This window comes from Euprymna scolopes, chromosome 12 (assembly GCF_053919585.1).
Source record: "Euprymna scolopes isolate OS-2025 chromosome 12, ASM5391958v1, whole genome shotgun sequence".
NCBI classification, from domain to species: Eukaryota; Metazoa; Mollusca; class Cephalopoda; order Sepiida; family Sepiolidae; genus Euprymna; species Euprymna scolopes.
The window spans coordinates 85,944,598-85,967,118 of record NC_136493.1 but is presented as its reverse complement, the minus strand read 5'-3'; the positions used below and the strand labels follow the sequence as shown (position 1 = coordinate 85,967,118).

General features: G+C 33.1%; 1 protein-coding gene across 1 annotated transcript in view; it reads left to right on the top strand.

Moving 5' to 3' along the window:
• LOC145291392 (brefeldin A-inhibited guanine nucleotide-exchange protein 3-like) overlaps positions 1–17,279 on the top strand; it is a 230,040-nt gene extending 212,761 nt beyond the window's left edge. The window contains exons 32-34 of the mRNA XM_080137186.1: positions 2,350–2,946; positions 5,545–5,882; positions 16,369–17,279. Coding sequence (XP_079993312.1) covers positions 2,350–2,946; positions 5,545–5,882; positions 16,369–16,584 — 1,151 coding nt within the window. The 3' untranslated portion in view covers positions 16,585–17,279. The remainder of the gene's footprint in view (positions 1–2,349; positions 2,947–5,544; positions 5,883–16,368) is intronic.
• Positions 17,280–22,521: the final 5,242 nt, after the last annotated feature.

The window sequence follows — 22,521 nt, the reverse complement described above, 5'->3', positions numbered from 1 at the left end:
AAACAAAACTCAATTGCTGGATAAAATAAACATGTCGTTTATTTTCTGTCAAAAATAAAGAGCTTAGGTGGAACAAGTGTTCATTCAGTCATTGACGGTTACGTGTGTGGAAAAGAAAGGAATGCAGTAGAGGATGAGAAATCGCAGTCCTGCATGTAGAAAGGGAAAGAGAGAGAGAGTGTTAACCTCAGTAAAGCCGCACGCACATGGTAATACTCATCCACGTGGAAAAGTCTTCAAGCCAAGAGCTGTGGACGCAAACTTGCCTGGTTGATGAACCAGGGCAAAAAGGGAAGAAAAAAGGAAGTTGAATGGTTGTTGTTGACTTTTATATCGGGGTGAGTGTTCTGACTGCACATGTCTAGAATTCCTTTCAGGGGAAGTGACGTTTTCCATTTGTGTGCGTATGTGTGCGTGCATTTGTGTATGTTAGAGTATGTGTGTATGCACATGAATGTGAGTGTATATACGTGAACGTGAATATATGTACGTGTCTGTGCATATGTGCGTGCGTACATGTTTGTGTGTATGTGAGGAAAAAAACAGGTTCGAACAATGTGCACCAGATCAGAAGAAAGAGAATCAATGGTGCACTTTGTGGTGGTGTCATTTTCTTTTTTCTTTTCTTTTTACAAAGGAGTCACCACTTATCAAGGCTTGAAGGCCACTCAAAAATAAGGGTTACTGAATGTAAGGTAGTCGTTTAGTAATCATTAATGGTATAGATTGAGTAGAATTTGGATTATTTAAGGAGGCAGCTTAACAAGAGCTTGTTTACATTGGACTTGAAGGCTACCATATTGTAATCAGCAGATCAATGGAACAGTGTTTCACATGTATGCAGTACTAGGAAAAAAGCTTCCTTCATGTAATCTGCGTTTAGATTTAGGTACAGATACAGAGTGGGTAAAATTGTTGATAGTGGTTGTAGCTAGTCAAGTGTTTTTCCTGAAAGTTTGACAAAAGGGATGATAGATTGGAGCTCAGATGAGCACTTGCCATGAAAATAATGATAGAGCAAAGACAGGCTCATAACAGCTCTTCTAGGGGAAAGAGTTGCAGGGAAGAGAAAAGTCACGACTTGCTAGGTTTCAAAGCCTGCCTTGGACTCTATCAAGGCAAGGTAAGACGCAACAGAAACCAGACTGCACTACAAACATATCATATACGTACATTAGATCCACTTTAATAAAGCTGAGAATTTTCAACCACATATCATCATTTAATAATATAAACGCAGATAGTAACTAGGGAACTTCTTTAATAACTCTTATTAAAAAAAACTTAGATATAAGAATATCCATTTCTCAATTAATTGGGATATTATTCGTAAATCTAAATCATATCTCCCAGGCTTCAAATTTTGTCACCTGTGCTTATCCGAGGCAGTTAAGATAAGAACTTCCCCTCAAAGTAAGAATGTAATTAATACTAAAAGCAAACTGATTTTTTCCAATGTAAACATAAGGCAAAATACAAATATAGCAATTTTGAAATCACTTAACTGCCATTGAAACGTCATAACTGCCTAATAACTAATTTGGCATCTCTAACATACATCAATTTTTCTATTGAATAACATACTAGCCCCTGCATTATAGTTTATTACTTGTTTCTCCTTAATGCAATTAGTCATATTCCCTGCTCTTTAAGAGACCATATATTTCATTTACACTCTCCAATTCCTATAAGATAGGTATATATAATTATAACCTTAATGCAATTTTCTAGACCTTCTCAAATACCTTTAAATTTGTAATTCTACTCCCTATAATCTCTAACCACATAGCCTTTATAATCTATCTGTATATTATCAATATTTTTACATTATACACTGTCATCATTAGCATTGTTATTATTATTGTCATTTTAACTAGTGCTAGTAGTGGTACTCATGGCAATAGTACTATTATATTTATGTATTGCTATCAATATTATTATTACTATCTTTATTTCATTCAAATATCCAATATTATAATTATCTTCATTATTTAAACATTTATTATCATTATAATAGTTATTATTACTATTTTCTATTTCTTGTTATTATTATTATTATCTGTATTATTTTTAGTAGTATGATAATTATTACAATTAGTATTAGTATTTTTACTACTTTTTATTAATTTAATTAATGCTTCGTACAATTACAACTTCTAGTACATTTCATTACTACTGGTAGCAGCTTTAAAACCATTGCTTTGTTTTCTCAGTAATGGTACTGTTGCTAATTTAATAGTACTGTTGTAATATTATACACATGCTTCTTTAACCATTTTATTATATTGTCATTTATTAGATCTCTCATAATACTGAAGAATTACTCCTGATTTGTTTTCTTCCATCTAGGGATGCTGCCTTACTTGTCCACAAGAAACGTTGCTAAAATTTTGGATTGTTTGTACGTATCTTACCAGATTGCTTGTGATTTTGATTCCCGTCCTGGTCTCAAATTTCTCATCCAAAAAGTTGCCCAAACAAGCGTGGCTGCAAATCTTTACAAGCAAGCCGGTGCCAGCATGGTGTTTTACATCCATACTCTGATTGAAATCTCCTCAAACATCAACACACTCAAACTGGAAGGCATCCGACAGTCACTGAAACAAGTGTCCACTTCTACACTGAATGATCGGCAGACCTGCATTCAACATGCCAGCACGATGATGTCTGCTATAACTGATAACATGGATATTTTCTTGTTTCTCCTACAGAGCATTTGTGATGAACTATGCCAAATGTACGTCGACATGACACTGGATGAAGAGACAACCACTTGTGTTGATCGTCTCTCAGAGCAACCACTTGTCTTTTTAATAGCTCAAGCTGATGACCTCTGTGATATTACTGGCTCTAGTGGAACAGAAGACAAGCAGTCATCATCATCATTCCATGATAACAATAATATTTATTCAACTCAAGCTCCTGTCAGCCTGCAACCTGTTGAAGGTAATGTTTACATCTTTTAATTTTATTGTTTGTACTTATTGTATTTGTTATTTCTTTTACTATGGAAACAATCCATTTTTTTTTTTTTTTTTTTTTACCTTATCCTTTTCATAATAAAAAAAACAATGCTTTTTTTTTTTTTTTTTTTTTTAAATTTGTGATCTTTTAGACCAACACATTTCAGGTGAAAACATTGTTACATACTTATGTGTCATGACAGAATTAGTATAAATTACAAAATTTACAAAAAAAAATTGATCTAGTAGAAAAATAATTACAAGTAAAATATATCGAATTATCAAGTTTTATTGTATATTTTAATGTAGAAGACTTGTGCGAACAATTCAGTATGATAAATAACGGAGATAACATTAACTTAAATTAAAGATCCACCATCTTTAAACACAGTATCTGGTAATGTAATTGTGACTGATTTTTATTATTTAAAAAACTTCTAGAACATCATCTCCTGGATAATTTTTCATAGTTTTTGGAATTTGTGTTAATTTCACCATGATGTATAAGTACATAATAGTGTTTTCACCTGAAATGCATTGGTTTAAAAGTTCACCATTGTAAACAAGCACCTAGAAAACTATGACAAATTATGTTGATCAAATACAGAAAAGATAAAAAATAAAATGTGTGTGGAGTTGGGTGAAAGTCTTGTCATGATACTAGAAAAATGTTGAGTTGTGATTGTTTTTTGTTCTGCTGTTGTCAGGACAATATCATTATGTATTTTTTCTGTTTAGATCTCCTGGCATGCATTTGTGTGTGTGTGTGTGTGATTTATTTTACTTCAGTCGAAGTTCTCAGAAATCAAGGGGCCAACTACCTGGGGCTAACACTTGAACTCTATATGAGATATATAGTTATTCAAGTGTTCCATTAAAGTTCTTTACCTCTCAAACACTGAGTTAGTAAGGAAATTTAGAACATAATTTTCCTTTCCCTAATTAACCATTTTCATATGTTGTAGTATATCTATCATTTTGGTCTCTCGGTCCTACTGGATTCCAGGACAAGAATTTATCTAGTCTGGTGGAGTATCCAGTTTTGTGCTATTACTTGAGGTAACATCAATTGGAGAAGGTGCACCATTCCTCGTAAAAGCTAATGTGAGTTAGTGATATTGAGAAGATCTTATTTAGGCAGTGAATGCTACATGATTTTGAATATTTGGTCAGGGTTTATTTCTAGAGAAAACTATCCTCATGCCAGGTTGTTCTGACAAACGCACGCGCGCTTGTGTGTGTGTGTGTGTGTGTGTGTGTGTGTGTGTGTGTGTGTGTGTGTGTGTATACATACATGCTAGAAAATGACCTTGGTGAGAGGTTAGAGAAGATAAGACTTTTAGGATATTATCTTTTTTAAAAGGTGATCATTAATTTTTGACTATGAGTATAATATGTACTTCATCCTTGAAATGAGTACTTAAATAATTTAAGAAGAGATCTAAAAAAAATCTATAACCTTAATAAATAAAATACTCTATATTAACAAATTAATTTATTACTTGATTAAGAAGAAAATATTGAAAATTTCATTATGATTAGACAAATCTCTGATTTTTGGTTTTTTTTTAAGTCTGGAATATTCATTACTTTCATTTCTTTATCCCACTGTTTTTTTTTGCTAGTGAATATAGATGGCAAACATTGCAATGATAGCTGAAGGAACTGAAAATATTTCTGTCCAAAGTTCAACCACTTAAGATATTTTCTTTATTTGAAAGAACAAACACTTCATTTTTAATAGGAAAGTCATGCTAGAATCAGCGTTTGTGAGGAAATAATGTTCAAAGTTATCTGCAGTGGATGTCTTGAGTGGTCAGTCTGTGGGTGGCCGAATAATGACCACTAACAAAGGCCAGAATCAATCAAAGGTGAAAAGATTCCAGGAAGAGCAGGTTGTGGAGTTGAATGTTTGACAGAAGGAGTTGATTTCCTGAGCACTTTGGCTGTTATGGCTCTTCAGGCAGGTTGAGTCTTTTGTGGCTCTCAGCCAAACTACTGTGTACTGGAACTTATATGTTTCAGTCTGGCAAAGATCTGCAAGTTTACCATTCAACCTTGTAACATCACCAAAAATATATGAAAAATTATTGTTTATAAACTGGGCTTGTAATTGTTGCTTTGTAAGGAGAATTCCTTTATTGCAGAGCTGACTGGATCAGACAACTTTGAACTGACACAGACTTCATTCAATTTTTGTATTGATTCAAGAATTATATTTTTTTCATTTACTTTAATATTGCAACAATTGTTTTGATATTTTTACTTCATTTTTTGTGGAATTATATACTGATCTTGATGGAAATATCCTAGCATATTTTTAATGTTGGTATTTATTTACATGTTTGCAGTTTTATCATGATTTAAAGAACGTTTTGGATTTAAAGTTAAATATATTTTGCAGAGAAATGAAAAGGGAAGATTTCCCTTCTTTGCAGGAAAAATATAGTCAACATGAAAAATCACATGAATCACAGTACATATCTCTTTGTCATAATGTAATATTTTCAATATTATTAACAAAAATATAATTTTATGGTGAGACAAACAATGAGTAGAATATTATGTTTCTTTGTTGCAGCCCAAGCAGAGCAAAAAGATGATGGACCTGATACTGAAGATAATGAATCAATTGCCAGCACGATAACGAATACAAAGGAGAGTAATTCAATGACTTCTTTGAATCTGAAGAGCAAGAAAGAGAAACGAGCAGAGAAGGAAAGCCGCGTGTATACGGTGGCAACAGACAAACTTATAAAGAATCTAATGACAGAATATAAGAAACGTAAACAGCAACATTCAATGCCTACCTTCGTTAAAGCTGGCAAAGTTCTCAATACCAAAACCAACACTGCAGAAGTCTTCAAGCAACCGGTAGACTATGAAATTGAGAAACAACAAAAGGTATCCATCATGAAGGTGAGAAAAAAGTTTTTCTTTTCAAACTGAGATGAGACAGTATAAATCGAAAACTCATCCATTTTTTCCTGTATATAATAATATAAGTTTAATGAATACTAAGAGGAGAATCTATCAGGCATGTGTATATAGTTTGATGCAGTATAGAAGTGAAACCTGATTAGTGAGGGTTGAGGGTATATGGTGCATGGAGAGACAACAATGATATGAGAATGATATAATGGATATGTAATGTGAGTCTTAGTTCTGATCCCATCAGAGGAAGATTAAATTTGGACAATATAGGGAAATGTGTAGAACAGGAGACTTTGTTGTTTTAGCCATGTTGAAAGAATATATAAGAATTCTTGGCTTAGTAGATGTAGAACCGTTGAGGTAGCAGAGTCAGTTGGCAAGAAAAACATGGGAGGAAGTGAGAAGAATAGATTTGAAAGAAAGAAGAGATAAAGACCTGGCCAAAGATTAGTTTGAAAGTGAATTCCTAAAAGTTGCTCAATATTTAACTAAATATGATAACAATTGTTTCCATGTATGCACCTTAAAGGCATTTCCAATTGATGAAAAGAAAAGAGAACATTACTGAAAAAGTGTGGATATTTCTAATTATAGCAAGTTATATATAAGTTAAGTGAAGATGAAATCTAATGACAAGATACAAATTCTCATATTCTAAGTTTGGTTAAATTCAAGGTATTTTGAGTTTGCATAGCTTACAATGTATTCAAGCCTTGTACCCGCCTTTTCTATTTATTGCTCTGTGTTTTGTAACTTAAATAATAATAAAAAAAAACTACAACCTGAACTGGAAAAAGAATTTGTTGAGCAATATCCAAAACAGTTTGTTACATAAAAAACCCACTGAATTTGAATATCATACAGACTATGTAAAGTGTTCGAAAATGACAATCAGATAAAGACCCAGATAAACTGTCTATCAATAAGCAGTAGAAAATACAGATCAAGGTAGTGGTGTGAATATTGCATAAAACATATCTAAGAATTATTTAATCAACTGAACTCCATATCCATGATGAAATTTATTGGCTTGTCAGGACCACAAATTTACCAACTAAAACCCCATGCAGAAAAATAAACTCTTCCAACCTCAAAAATGGAGCCTCATGTGGGGCATGAGTGATGACCTGTGATGCCTTATGATGGGATCCTAATGGCTGAGCAGTACATAGTTTGATGACTTGCAACAATCTCATCAGCTCTTATTTCGACTAGATGGGAAGTTGAAGAAGCCCAATCCGATCAATCAGCTGATCATATTGTGCTAGTATCTATAAATTTAGCTTCAAACATATCTGATTCTTCTAAAAATATAAACTGTATTGCTTCTTTTTAATCTCCTTTCAAATAGAAGGCAGTGGTAGAGAATCAATCATATAGAAAATAAAAAAACATTGCCAAGGAGTAATGTTTTCTAGGACTACTGCTTTGTGAGAGTAATAATAGTTTTCTCTTTGTAAAATTTTCTTAAGAGTAAGGCAATGTATTGTATGTGCAATGTATTCTGGGAGCATTTTGTTCTGAGAACAATGTTTCCTTGGAGTAAAATTTCCTTCTAAGAGTAATGTTTTCTGAAAGAAATGTTCTCTATAAGCAATTTATTCTGGGAGTATAAAACTTAACTATATAGTTCTTATAATTCAATGTGGGATTATACCATGAAAAGAATGTTTTAATTTTTCCTTCAAACAAATCATAGTCATTAGAATTCAAAATGTGTGATGCATTTATGAAATGGTATCAGTGTTTGTAAGTTATATCTTCTCAGCATTGACCATCAAAAAAATCACAGTCAGTGTTATGGTAGAGCTGGCAACAATTATGGGGAAATAAAAGGATTTGGTGCAAGAATGAAATAAATATTCATGTGCACTTCCATTCAATCTACAACATTCTGTGGAATATGACGGCAACGGCTGATCGAGTGTTGCAATATTTTTCAATTTTGATAATAAAAAAGTCATCCTTGCAAAAAACACAATTTGCTGAGGAATAGAAAGGCCAAAAAAGATCATGTGGCACTAAAGATCAGCTTCTGATCGATAAAATGATCCTGAGAAACTGCAAACAAAGATCTACTTACCTGTTATGGAGTGAGTAGATTATAAGAAAGCATTTGGCGTGGTGCCCCATTCATGGATTTGACACAAATGCTTGGAAATTTTTGGAATAGTCCCTCCACATTTGGACAGATTTAAAGACTAGCACAAATTGAGAAACTAATTAATTTTCCGGAAATGTTGTATTCGGTAAAGTAAAAATTAAGATAGGGATTTTCCAAGGAAATAGTCTTTCCCCTTTGCTTTTTGTTATCAGTTTGATCCTGAAATGTGGAAACAGGATATGGACTGGGAAAAGGCTTCCTACAGTCATCTATTTACTATTCATGGATGACCTTAAAGTTTTTGGAAAGAATGAAAACTGTTATATTCCTAAATACTTAGGAAATAAAGACAAACGTGAGTTACACCGAGTGGTATGTGTAATGGGGTTTATTTATAATACAGAAACGTAAGGCTGCTCGCCTAAGGTAAATAGAAGTACATAGTAACAAGTATGGGGAAGAAAGTCTGATAATCAACACGTAAGACTATCCGTCTTACTGCGACTGCTTGTCTGCCGCTGTCTGCCAAACAGTCCAATATATATATACAGTTTGTAACCGGTGTATAGCCAGTTATGTTCCTTCACAACACCTCCCCCTGAAGCTGAAATCTTCCTGATTTTAGCTTAAATACCTCTTCCTTTTAGGGTCAGGGCTTAATCTCCTGGTAACTTTTCTCTTTCTTGCGCTTTTCCTTCTGGTCAGCGTTACCCGGGGTAAAGGTTTCTGTCCAGCCCGTATGGTCGGTTCAGGCGAAATATTCATTGTTTGCGGTACACACGCTGGTTTTGGTATATCAAAAATATCGCACAATGTTTCCATTGGTGTCTCTTCCACATTTGGAGACAGTCTGGGACGTATTTGATTTCTGTGTCTTTTGCAGACAAAACTTAATCCTTGGATGGTATAGACCATGCTCCCAATCCTTTTTTTGATAATACCTTCAACCCACTGATTTCGTCCATTTTGAAAATTTTTGAAATATACATTTTCACCTGGGGAGAAGCACTTGGTATTAAGGTTTTCTTTTTTGAAAACTTTCTTTTTCTCTGGTAGCAGCCTATCGAAGACAGATCTTATCTTTCTTGCAAACATTAGCTCAGCCGGGGAAGAATTGACATTATTATTAGGATTTGGTGTCACCCTGTAAATTGCTAAAAATGTTTGAATACATTGTTCGTCTGTGTCCGTAGTAAGATTTTTCTTAAGTGCCCTTTTAAACGTATCTACAAATTTTTCGGCCAACCCATTCGATCGTGGATGGTACACAGGTGTTGTCATATGTAGAATATTTAGTGAGTCACAGAATTCTTTGAATTCATGAGCAGTAAATGCTGTTCCATTATCGCTCACTAAGGTTTTTGGCACTCCAAAACGGCTAAAAATTTCATTAAGCGCACTCACAGTGTTTTTTGCTGTTGGATGTCTAAACTTAAATATTTCTGGCCATTTTGAAAAAGAATCTACAATAATCAAGTAAAAATAACCATTTATAGGTCCCGCATAATCAATATGCAGACGTGACCAGGGTAGGTCCGTCTTTGGCCATGGCGTCGTTTTTACTGGAGGATCTCGAGCTGCTAATTGACATCCTCTGCATGTCTTGACACATTTTTCAACTTCCTTGTCCATACCAGGCCAGTACACATATCCTCTCATAAGGGATTTCATTCTCGAAATACCCGGATGACCTGTATGAAATTCCTTCAGAATTTTCCTCTGTAACGTTAGTGGAATTACGATCCTCTCACCATACATGAGCACATCTTCACAGATGGAAAAAGGCGTTGTTTGATCTACCTTTTTATTTTTTTTTATCCATCCCAATTGATTTTTCATTTTCTTAATGAAAATGTCATTTACTGCCTCTTTTTTTATTTTTTCGAAAGTTACCGGAAGTTCACGTATCATATTACACATTGAACTTGTACATTCACTTTCGTCTTTAAGCGCAGCAATTACCGTTTCTTCGAAACTTTCGCTTCTTTTAGGGATCAACCGTGATAATGCATCTGCGTGTCCTAACTTTTTTGAGGATACATGTTCCATCTTAAACTGATAGTTTAAGAGGGTTACAGCCCATCGCTGTAATCGATTCGCAGTATGTGTGGGAATGCCTTTCTTTGATCCAAATATGGTAAGTAGGGGTTTATGGTCGGTTTGCAAAATAAAAGATCGTCCATGGAGAAATCGATTGTACTTTGCAATTCCAAATATTATCGACAGCGCCTCTTTTTCAATTTGGCTGTAATTTTTCTCCGCTGCAACCAACGTTCTTGAAGCATGGGCGATAGCTTTTGTCCTACCATCCTCATACTTGTGAAGTAATACAGCGCCAACACCGTAATCACTGGCGTCCGTTGCTAGTATTAGTTCCTTTTCTGGATTGAAATGTGCCAATGCTAAGTCTGACAGTAGACATCTTTTGATATTTTGGAAAGCAGATTCACATTCCTTATTCCAGTTCCATTTAACACCCTTTTTCAGTAACTCGTTAAGAGGAGCTCTTAAATTATGTATGTTAGGGATGTAAATTGCATAGTATTGAACTAATCCCAAAAACGATTTTAATTTTGTCACTGAATCTGGAGCAGGCATCTTTTCAATTGCTTCAGTCCTTTGTGGATCCGGTCTTCGACCCTCTTTGTCGATTATTTGACCTAGATATTTAATTTTTTTCATAAAAAAATCGCATTTTTCTGGGCTCAATTTAAAACCAAATTCCTGTATTCTTTTGAATACTTCTTTTACATGCTTCTTATGATCTTGCAAATTTTCACTTTTAATTAGGATATCGTCAAGGTAGGCCATTGAAAATTCCAACCCTGCCAGCATCGTGTCCATAATTTGCTGGAAAATAGCAGGAGCAACCTTTAATCCAAAAGGAAGCCTCTTTAGCTTAAAAATGCCCTTATGAGTATTTATGCCTAAGTATTTGGAGCATTCATCGCTGATCTTAATTTGCAAGTAAGCATCTGAGAGGTCTATCTTAGAAAAAATTTTTCCTCCGTTAAGCTTAGAGAACAGATCTTCTGCGGACGGAAGGGGATAATTATGGTCCAATAGACAGTCATTTAAACCCGTTGAAAAATCTCCACAGACCCTTATTCTGTTATTTTTTTTCTTTACATACACGGTTGGACTTGCCCAATCTGTGTGGTTAACTTTTTCAATGACTTCCAGTTGTTGAAGTCTATCCAACTCTTTTTCGATTGCGTCCATCGCTGAAAAAGGCACATTCCTTTTAGGTTTGAATACTGGAGTGGCATTTTTCTTTAATTCAAATTTTGCCTCTGTCTTAATACAGAGTCCTAGTCCTTCGGCAAAAACATTGGGAAATTCAGTTTTCAAATCCTTCAGGAAGTCTTCCCTTTGGTTTGCTTTTTCTGCAGTTAAAACGTTACAAAACGAATTTATGGGTTTCTCCCATAAATTAAACAGGACAATCCAATCTACCCCAAACAGGCATGTATTCTTTCCTGGTACGACGTACACTTTGGATTTATGAGTCTGGTTAGCGAATGTCACTTTGCATTTTAATTCTCCCTTGAACTCTAATCTTTTGCCGCACACACTTCTCGCCGTCTTTCTGGTTTTCGTTAATTCAGGTCGACCTATCCTTTTCCATATATCTTCATTTATAATACTAATATCTGCACCGCTATCCAGAAGCAATGTAACCAGATGTCCATTTATCCGAACATCAACATATTTCCGTCTTTCGCAGCTTTTTTCTTTATTCATGCGAAGCGTATTTACATTATCGGTCCCTTGTCTTTTCTTCTGGGCACAGTATGTTCCCTTGTGACCTCTGAGACCACATTCATAACATATTTTGTTCCTAAACCAGCAGGTCTTATTGTTGTGTCTTAAACTACCACAACATTTACACTTTAGCTTTGGGTCTTTGTATCCTTTAAGGATCCTGTGTTCTTGGAACCTGGACTTTCTTGTGGTCCCTTGCCTTTTTACTTGCTGCACCTTAAAAATATTTTTCTCTTCAATGCGAGTGTTGTCTTTCTTTATGTTAATCAGACGTTGACACTCTTCAGTGACTTTTTGCAATGTTATGTTAGGATCCGCCTCCATAATTGTTAGGATCCGTGAACGTATATCTTTGTCCCTTGGTGCTGTGAGACCTTGTACAAAGATTAAACATTTAAATTGGTCTGCGGAAATTTCATTCAATTTAAATGATTCGCATAAACAGTTCACAGTGCAAGCATATTCTAGATAGTCTTCAGCTTCTGCCTTCTGAATGTTCAAACATTTGTATCTAGAGTGAAATAGGCTATCCCTTTTATCAAATATTTTCGACAAGGTACTAATTGTTTCCTCGAACGAAACCTCCTCCGGTTTTTTTGGTAGAATTAGATTTGCATACTTGGTGTTTTCATCAGTACCCAGTTTTTGTAGTAGCAGGGTAACTTTTTCCTCATCAGTCCAGTCTAAACATCTTTTCGTAAAAATTGTTTCGTATCTTCTGTAGTATGCAGGGAAAGTAACACCAGTATCCGGGGAGTAACGAAATTCCGTTAGTGAATTTGAAATACCCTCGGCAGAAAAATTAGTCTTCTTCCCGGTCGACGTTAGAATTAGCTTTTCTAAATTCTTTTGCTGTGTCGACATTTGTCGTTGTAGTATGTTTGTTTGTTCTTGTTGTGCCTCTAAAGTTTTTTGTGTTCTTTCTTGTTGTTGTTGCAGCTGTTGCTGTAGAATTTGTTGTTGTTGTTGTTGTTGCGCTAAAAATTGTTGAGTCATTTTTGTCTGTTCCTGGATGCTAAGGGCTAGAGCCTTAGTTAACTCTGCTAATTGTTCCATGTTAGCTTCTAGTACAAAAATGTCTTTTCGAATTCTACACAATAATTCCAAAGAAAAATCGTAAATTTACGTATATCGTAAATTAGTAGCAATATGCAGACACAACACGTTTCAACAAAGTTCATCCATAGTAATTCAACAGGCTTTGTAAAATAATTCTTTTTTTTTTTTTTTTTTTTTTTTCAACAACGTAAGTTCATACACAAAATATTTCTTACTTCCCACGACAAATAGTTCCAATTATTTATATAAAGGCAATAACAAACAATTAATTTTCCAAAAAAAAAAAATATATGGCTGCCGTTCCCACGTGGCATAAAATGGTACAATAGTCGTTGTATTTATATTTTTTCTTTCGAAACTCGTAATCCTTTAGTGTAGTTTCGAATTCAACTTGCGACCATTTTCTTTTTTTTTTTTTTTTTTTTACTTGTCAAAATAAATATAAATTCCACTTTACCTTGAACATGTTTCTATAATTTCTTGTGAGTTCTTTACGAAGAAAAATCCGTACTTTTCGCTACTTTAGGTAGGAAAAATTTTTAAATTCATTGACGCACGTGGTCAAAAATCCTTGTGTAGTTTGTTTTTTTCGTAAAACAAAAAATCCTTGCATTGTACACAGTCCTTGGTACGGTAATTTATCTCTGTTAAGAGAAAGAACATCCTTTCGTCGCCATTGTTATATTCCTAAATACTTAGGAAATAAAGACAAACGTGAGTTACACCGAGTGGTATGTGTAATGGGGTTTATTTATAATACAGAAACGTAAGGCTGCTCGCCTAAGGTAAATAGAAGTACATAGTAACAAGTATGGGGAAGAAAGTCTGATAATCAACACGTAAGACTATCCGTCTTACTGCGACTGCTTGTCTGCCGCTGTCTGCCGCTGTCTGCCAAACAGTCCAATATATATATACAGTTTGTAACCGGTGTATAGCCAGTTATGTTCCTTCACAACAAAAACCAACTTGATACTCTTATGAATATGATCAGATTATTTAGTGACAACATGCGAATTGAATTTTGTATCACTTCTTGTGCTATTCTTGTGATAAAAAGTAAACTCGTTCACTCAGATAATCTTGAACTTCTAACAATGGGTCTTCTATAGAATATTGGCAGTGAGAGAAAGGCTATAAATACTTGAGAATACGAGAAGTCGATAAGATTAAAAACAAGGAAATGAAAAATCAGGTTACATATGAGTACAAAAAAAGAGTAAGGATTATTCTTGTTTAGACCTCCACAGTTAGAATGCCATCAATGTCAGAGCAGTAGCTATCATTTGATATACTATTGATATACTTGACTGGAATGCAGATAAATTAAAATGTTTGGACACAACATGTAAAATGCTTACAATCTATGGGATTTTTGCTTAGAAAGGAGATGTAGGTTGATTGTATTTACCTAGAAAGGAAGATGGTGGAGGTTTAGTGGGGAATATAGAGAAAGGATGTCTAACTAAATATGTTTTAGAAATTAAAATGAAAAGAGAAGAAATACTAATGTGATATTATTGATGTTCCCCCCTCCCTTTCAAATGTTAGGAAGTAGAAGAGAAAAAGAAATATGACAAAAAAATAGGAAATAGGTTTACCAGCAGAACAATGGTATAGGAAGTTGTTTATAAAGGAACAGAAAAGGAAGAAAAAATAGGATTGTTAACCAAGGTGTGATGGTGATTTAAGACAAGAGGGCTGAACAATGGGTCAATAATTTTAGAGTTTGAAGACATCGGAAGGCATGGAACTGCCCAACCAAGAAGAAATGAAGGTGCTTAGTAAACATGAGGATAAATATTTGAGAGTTCTTGAAGCAAGCATCAAATATACAGGCAGTACTAGAAAACGAAAATCACAAAATTTTCCGGAACATGAACAAACATATAAATTACTTTGAGTAAGTAGACTGGATATCATAATAGTCAGCAAGAAAGAAAAATCCTACCAAATCATAGATTTTACTATCCCAGCAAACCACAGGATTAAGGAGACATTAAATTTTACTATCCCAGCAAACCACAGGATTAAGGAGACATTAAAATTATTTGTAATGTATATTTTCATTTAATAATAATTTTGAAAATTTATATTTAATGATATGCATACTTTTTTAAATAATTTTTTTAAATATACTTTTTAAATTTTTTTCATTGTATTTATTTCTATTCAAATAATTTTAAAAGATTATGATACGAGGGGTGTGCAATAAGTAATGCCCCTGACCCACTTCCAGTTGTCTTGTTGAAATTTTGCATGTGCAATGATTTATATCTCTATGAGTTATGTGGCAAATTACAGCTCTGAACTAATTGTGGTTTCTGTTTTACAGGTGTTTGAACTGAGTCAGGTGTGAAATGGAGCCTGCTGAATGTCGAGCAGTGATCCGGTTTTTGTATTTGAAAGGATGCACATCACAGGAGACTTTCGATGAAATGAAAGAAACTTATGGTGATAATGCCCCATCATATGACCTTGTAAAACGCTGGCATTGTGAATTCAAACATGGCCGGAAGTCTGTGGAAACAGCTCCCAGACCTGGTTGGCCCCCTTCTGCCATTGATAAGGCATCTGTCCGTCAAGTTGAGGTTGCCATTTTGGAAGATCGGCGCATTACTATTCGCCAAATAGCCCAAGATGTCAAGATTAGTATAGGGTCTGTGTAAACTGTCATTCATGACCATTTGCATATGCATAAGGTGTCTGCCAGATGGATTTTCAGGTTGCTCGCACCATTCCAGAAGCAAGAACGCATCGAGTGCTTGAGGATGAATTTGGAGATGTGCCAAGAAGAGGAGTCAAAGTTTTTCAAAAGACTGATTACACAGGATGATCCAAAGACCAAAGCCCAGTCAATGCAGTGGAAGCACTTGGACTCACCACCTCCAAAGAAGGTAAGGGTGCAGCCCTCCGCTGGCAAGGTCATGCTCACAGTCTTCTGGGACCAGGACGGAGTAGTGATGACAGATTTCCTGGCAAAATGTACCACAATTACAGGAGCCTATTATATTTCACTTTTGAGGAAATTAAGGGAAGCTATCAAAATCAAGAAGCGGGGCATGGTCAGCAAAGGTACTCTCCTCCTGCAGGACAATGCTCTGGTCCACAACTCGCATGTCGCCAGATCAGAAGCACGGGCGTGTGATTATGAAATTCCTCTTCATCCTCCCTACTCTCCTGACCTTGCACTCTCTGACTTTCACCTCTTCCCAGCCATGAAGTTGTTTTTGAAAGGAAAGCGTTTCCCAGATGATGCAGCCTTGATTTCTGAAGTCACGTCGTGGTTGGAGGACCAACCTGGGGTGTTCTCCAAAAACGGTCTCCAGAGCTGCATCAAACGATAGGAGAAATGCATAACTCTGGCTGGTACCTATGTAGAGAAAGACTAATAACTGCCAAGTTTCGTTTATGGGAAGTGAGTCAGGGGCATTACTTATTGCACACCCCTCGTAGAATATATATATTTTTTTTTAAAATTATATAATTTTTATTTTCACTGAATAATTTAAATATTTTGTTTTGTTTTTTCTTTTTTTTTAGGACAGTGAAGCACATTTAAAATCTTGGACAGAATTACTGTGTGCTATTCTTCGACTGTTTCAAGAACTTCCTGATTCCAAATTCTATGCATTATTACCGACAGTATTTAACTGCATCAACCAATTAGTATGCCATTCACATGAACAACGGCTGAATGACGCATTGGCTCAGTGGCTACACAGAGTCGGACACATGGTTGGCATCAACCCTTTGTAACATGGCTGTCACGATTACTTTAGGTCATTGATAATATTGAAAATAAGGAATGTGACACATTCTTTGCTCATCTACAGGAAAAGTCTTGAAGAGTGATTTTCTATCATTTTGATTCTCTGTTGTTTGAAAAATCCTATAAGAAGATTGTAACCATTTTGGTTGATCTTTTCAAGCTATTATTCCAAAAACAAACAAATGAACACAAAAAAACAAAGCTGCTACCAGTCAGTTCATTTTTGAAATGTTTAATGCTGGCCAATTTTATTGAAAAAACATTCTGTATTAAAACCTGACTAAAAGTGGTTCAAATCGATGGTAGGTTTGAACTGCTACATACTAGTTCACACAAACATGGTAAAAGTATTACAAAGTTCACAGAGCCAGTTCCAAAATTGTTTTAAATCAAAGCATTTCTATATACATCACATTTTTTTAAGTATAAGATCAGATTAATGTATTCCCTCCCTCATCAATTTGTAATGAAAAATTTTGATCATATGTGAAAGCCTATTTTAAAATTAAAAAAAGAAACGGTTTCACATTTTAACAAAACTTAGAAAACAAGTGAAATTTTAAATAGTTTCACAATAAATCCAGCATGAATTTCATCAACTTGGCTTCCAAATTAATTGACTCTCCAGTCAGTCTCAATCTTGCATGAAAGTTGATTTTAGAAATTTTCAACAAGAAAAAAACATATTCCTAAAATGCATTCATTAAAAAATGTGCATTTAATTATCCCAGTGTAACAGACTGATGAGAAACGCTATTTCAAACTTACATGTGACAGACTAATAAAAATGTTATTTCAAACTTAAATATAGCAGACTGACCAATACTTGAACTTAGCTACATAGAGATATTTTTGAATGCATTTTAAAATGTTATTTCAAACTTAAGCACAACTGAAATGCTATTTCAAAATTTGGTGTGACAGACAGACCATCTGACAGACAGTGTTTCTTATGCATCCAACCAGTACTCATGAGATGAATGTTTAAATAACCTTGTAAAACTCGAATAAATGAGTGAATTCCAATAAACTAGGAAATAATTTTCAAGAATCAAAATAGAATTTATCACCTGAATATTTCACTGTTTATAATTCTATTGAGAAAGAAATAGAAATTCGAGATTAAAGTAGTTTAAACATTTAAATCCCACCATCCATTGTGATTAATGATTTTTAGGACTTGTAAGAAACCTCTTCTAATTTTTATTCAAAACTGCTAGCGCCTCTTTATCTGGATGTTATTTTGAATTCTCAACAGAACAAACTCAGATTTTGATCTCTGATTTCGGTCGGTTTTCACGGCTTTTTATTCAGAATTCTTTTGTCGTAGTATTTAGAAGTTTTCTATCCTATTGTTGCTGTTGCAATTTTCTTCAAGTTTTTTTTTTTCTTTCCGCTCATTGACAATTTTTCTGTCATTTCATCAATATAATTTAATTTGATAGAAACAACCGTTTGGTTATTTTCTAACAAATTTGAATATTTATTTAGTATTTCTTTTTATAAAAATACTAACTATGGTTATTGGCATTCTCATGTGAGAATTATCGCCTTTAGCCTTCGATTACAATTTTAATGTGTATTTAAGATACTTGTTTATATATTTGATGTACATATATAAAAGTCCATGGTTATCACATAACTGTGATTGAGCATTACTTATTATAAACTTTTGTCATTTTGTTTTTGTTGTGCGTAAATCTGTTTGGTTTATATTTTTTGTCATATTCCAACTTATTCATCTTGACGTCATAAAATGGCTGAATTTTATTTCTGGAATTTTCAGATTTTATAAAAGCAGTTCAACAATTTTGAAATTTTATATTTGATTAAAAATTACAAACAAAATAAATTTCGGTACTCATTCAGAATTACACTTATTAAAAAGAAAAATACAGAAAAATCTTTATGATGTGTTTATGAACATGTCATATTCCAAAAATTATGTAACTCGATGAATTATTATTTTACTTTTTTTTTTAACTAAGAAAATCCAAGTCTTTCATTTTTAACAATTTTACTGCAAATAGTACTAAACATGAATCTGATTTTGATTTTGACACCGGATTGGGTTATCTTTCCCTTTTTTATTTCATCGGATTTCATCATGGCGGACAAAAATGTGACTCCGTCATAAAATTTAATTTTCATGAATAAAAAAAAAAGTTACTTGATCAAATTATGATTTTTTTAATATTTCATCTTCGTTTTGTGACTGGTATGTACATCATAAAGACTTTTCTGTATTTTCTTTAATATTGATTGTCACCAAAAGTTCAATTCTGAATATTCACCAAAATTTCTTTACTGCGATAAAGAAAGCGAAATGTTTCCTTTATGAAAATCTTTTCTCTTTTTTTTTTTTTTTGTCGATTAATATGACATAGTTTTGTTCTTTATTTAAAAATTCCTTGAAAAATTAAAAATCAAATGTGCACACGATGTGATTTTTTGAAAGTAAAATAGAAAACTCTCAATGTTATGCCATATCATGGTATAAGGCCTGTGCAAGAATGTTACAACTTGCTGAGTTTTTTAACTTAAAATTTTGATGCTTACATTTGGAGGAGATGGGTGTCTTTTATGTGATCCATCATCGATGACAGCATTTTATGTCATACTAGGTAGACTATAATAATGAATGGAGTCAGTTCTATAATAATATATTCTATATATATGTTTACAGTATTCCCCGGGATAAATCCTCAGGCTAATTGCAATTAGTCTGATGATTTTCCTCCCGGAATGAAGCACAAACGCTTCTGTGTAGCTTAGTTGCCATGAATATTTTCATATTACTAAGCTTTACTCATGTATTGAGCACTGTTGAAGTAAATACTTCAAATATATATATACACTAGGTGTATTACATAAACGATCACACACACACACACATATATATATATATATATATATATATGTATGTATATATGTATATATATATGTGCATTATTGTGTACACATAGGTATATTTATATGTATAAAAAAAAAAAAAAAAAGGAGAACGACCACCTAAAACCACTAACCTAGTTCTAAAACAGATCCGTTGTTTGATAAAATGCATGCCCATTGGCTGATAGGAAGGGGCGCGGTGGATACTAGAAAGCTGATTGGCCAACTAGAAATCCTCAACATATATAAAAACAAGAAGCAACGACAGAATTCGCGCATAAGCCTGACGAATCCTATAGTTGGATGAAACGCAGAATATTCAGTGTAGCTTAATCGCCATATATATTTTATAAATTATTATACACTAGGTGTATATACTTGGCGTTACATATATTGCCAGGCGAAGGGATCAGTCACATACTATTTAAGATACACCAAATATCCTAATTTGTTACAAAAATTGATTACATGTTGGATTTAGGAAAGCATAAAACACATCCATCTTAGTCTATGAAAGTTGAACGCAAAGTAAGGGGACATAACTCTCATAGCTTAAATAAATAAGCTTCAGGTTTTAAACCCAACTGTTGTCAACTATTAATAATTGAAAATAAAATAAAGATAAAGTAAATTGAATAAATCAACTTTAAATAGTATTTCTAAATAGAACAATAAAAACGATTCTATTACAATAAATAATGACATCGAGCTAATTATTAAAATAGATTTTCTTTAATGTAATATGCATGTAGATTTCTTTTGAATCAATAGTATATATAGAAATCCTACTGGAATAAAAGTGTATGTAAGTCCATTTTCAGTATGAAAATTAATTTGTGAAATTAATTTGGACGTATTAATTAAATTGTGAACAAAGAAACGAACAGACAGGAATACAACTTCATTATAATAGATAATACATATTATCTATTATAATATAATATCATGTTATATTAACGTGCATATACATGAAATAGTAATATATATATATATATATATATATATATATAACATAATTATATTATCAAAGAGTAAATCTTTAACAAAGCAAAACTTATCAAGATAAGGAAAGCTCAAGGGGAGCAAAATCAATAATATTAAATCAAAGATGAGGAATAAAAGTTATATATATATATCATCAAAACAATAAGGAAAAGTTAAGGGGATCTCTAAACTTTTCCTTATTTCTCATTTTTCATTTAATATTATATAAGAAGAGCTAACTGTACCAGTTTTAATTATTTATTGTTCTGACCCTGAGATGTTGATTTTTTATGCTTTTGGGATATACATAAATTATTATATTTACTCACTTGGAGTTCTCACACAGATCTGTCCACACAGATCTGTCACACAGATCTGTCCACCTCTTTTGATAATTTCTGCCAATGTATTTGCATCATCGAAACAGCCGCTTGCCATTGATTTCTCGCTACCAGTAACAATTGATTTACACTAGAATCCCAATTCTTTTCACACCCATCCAGTGGTGGCCTGATTATTGCTCTCTCTACTTGGTTTTTACATCCTTCTTGACCTTTTGGTGTGGTGCCAGTCGATGCTGACATTACTATTTTTTTTTTTTTTTGTAGTTAATTTACAATTTTTTGGTTTCAGTATCATTATTATTACTACATGTATTCAGATAAAATTTTATAAGGATATATAATATTTTATGTATAGATTTTTTAGTATTTACTTCAACAGTGCTCAGTACATAAGTGGAACTAGGTAGTAAGTTATGAACATATACATGGCAATTAAGCTACACAGAATTTTCTGCATTTCATCCCCGTAAGTACCTGTCAGGCTAATATATATATTACAAGGATAAACTTTACAATTTAGAAAAATTTGAAAACTTAAAGTGGATATATAAATATTTAAAAGAAAATCCTATCCAGGTGAAATTGCTCAATATTCGAGATAAAGCATTAGTATAGGAAATTTCATATATATATATATATATATATATATATATATATATATATATATATTCTCTGAATATTCATAGAGCTTCTAAACAAAAAGGATTGGTATACACAAAGAGTGAAATATAATTGCAAAAGCAGATTTTCCCAAAACATGCACACACACATTATATATATATATATATATATATATATATATATATATATATATATATAATCGACTTTTCTTGCAATGCTATTATGTTACTAAAATCTGTTAGTATAATAATGTTTTTAGTTTGGGATGTAATATTTCTATCTTTCTCACATTTACAAAAAAAATCAGATGACATGACTGAAGTTGCTTTGTATAGTTTTAAATGAAATAAAAATAACAGCAGACATAATCTGTTATATTTCTCGCCTATGATGAAATTCTATGATCCAAATTAATATTTAACTTAATTCATTGCTGAGTCAACCATTTTTGACTGCCATTTTCTTTCTCTTTGTTAATTCATTATCATCTTCACTTTCTCACTGAAATCTCAGTTCGAAATACAATTCAGTATAAAAATGACATCTTTGTATTTTTTTTAAATCTCGCTTATGCAACATATCTCAGTTTATTTTCAATCTTTTGATTATTTTGTTTAACAAACATTAAAAAAGATTTCTTCTGTGTTTCAATAACATTTTCAAATTGAACCCACTTTCTCCAGTTTTCTTTACACTCTCCAGTTTTCATGGGCATGTTTTACTATAGACAACAAAATAATGGTAAAAATTCATCAAATAAATACCATCATAACATTTCTATCAGTATTTTATTTTAGATTTTTGAGCGATTCTCGAGACTCCAAAGATAGCAGCCTCATGTCCGCCATCTTGTTTTAACTTAAGCATGCAGCACTACTTGCAATTTAAACTTAATAAACACTTTAAAATAAGTTCAAACACCAAAAATTTATCCAAGTTGGTAAAAGAGTAATTTATCTTGCTTTTTTTCTTTTTTTTTTACAAGGTAGTCACCACTTATCAAGGCCCGAAAGCCACTCAAGGAATAAGGGTTAATAAATGTAAGGTGATAATTTAGTAATTGTTAATGATGTAGATTGGGTA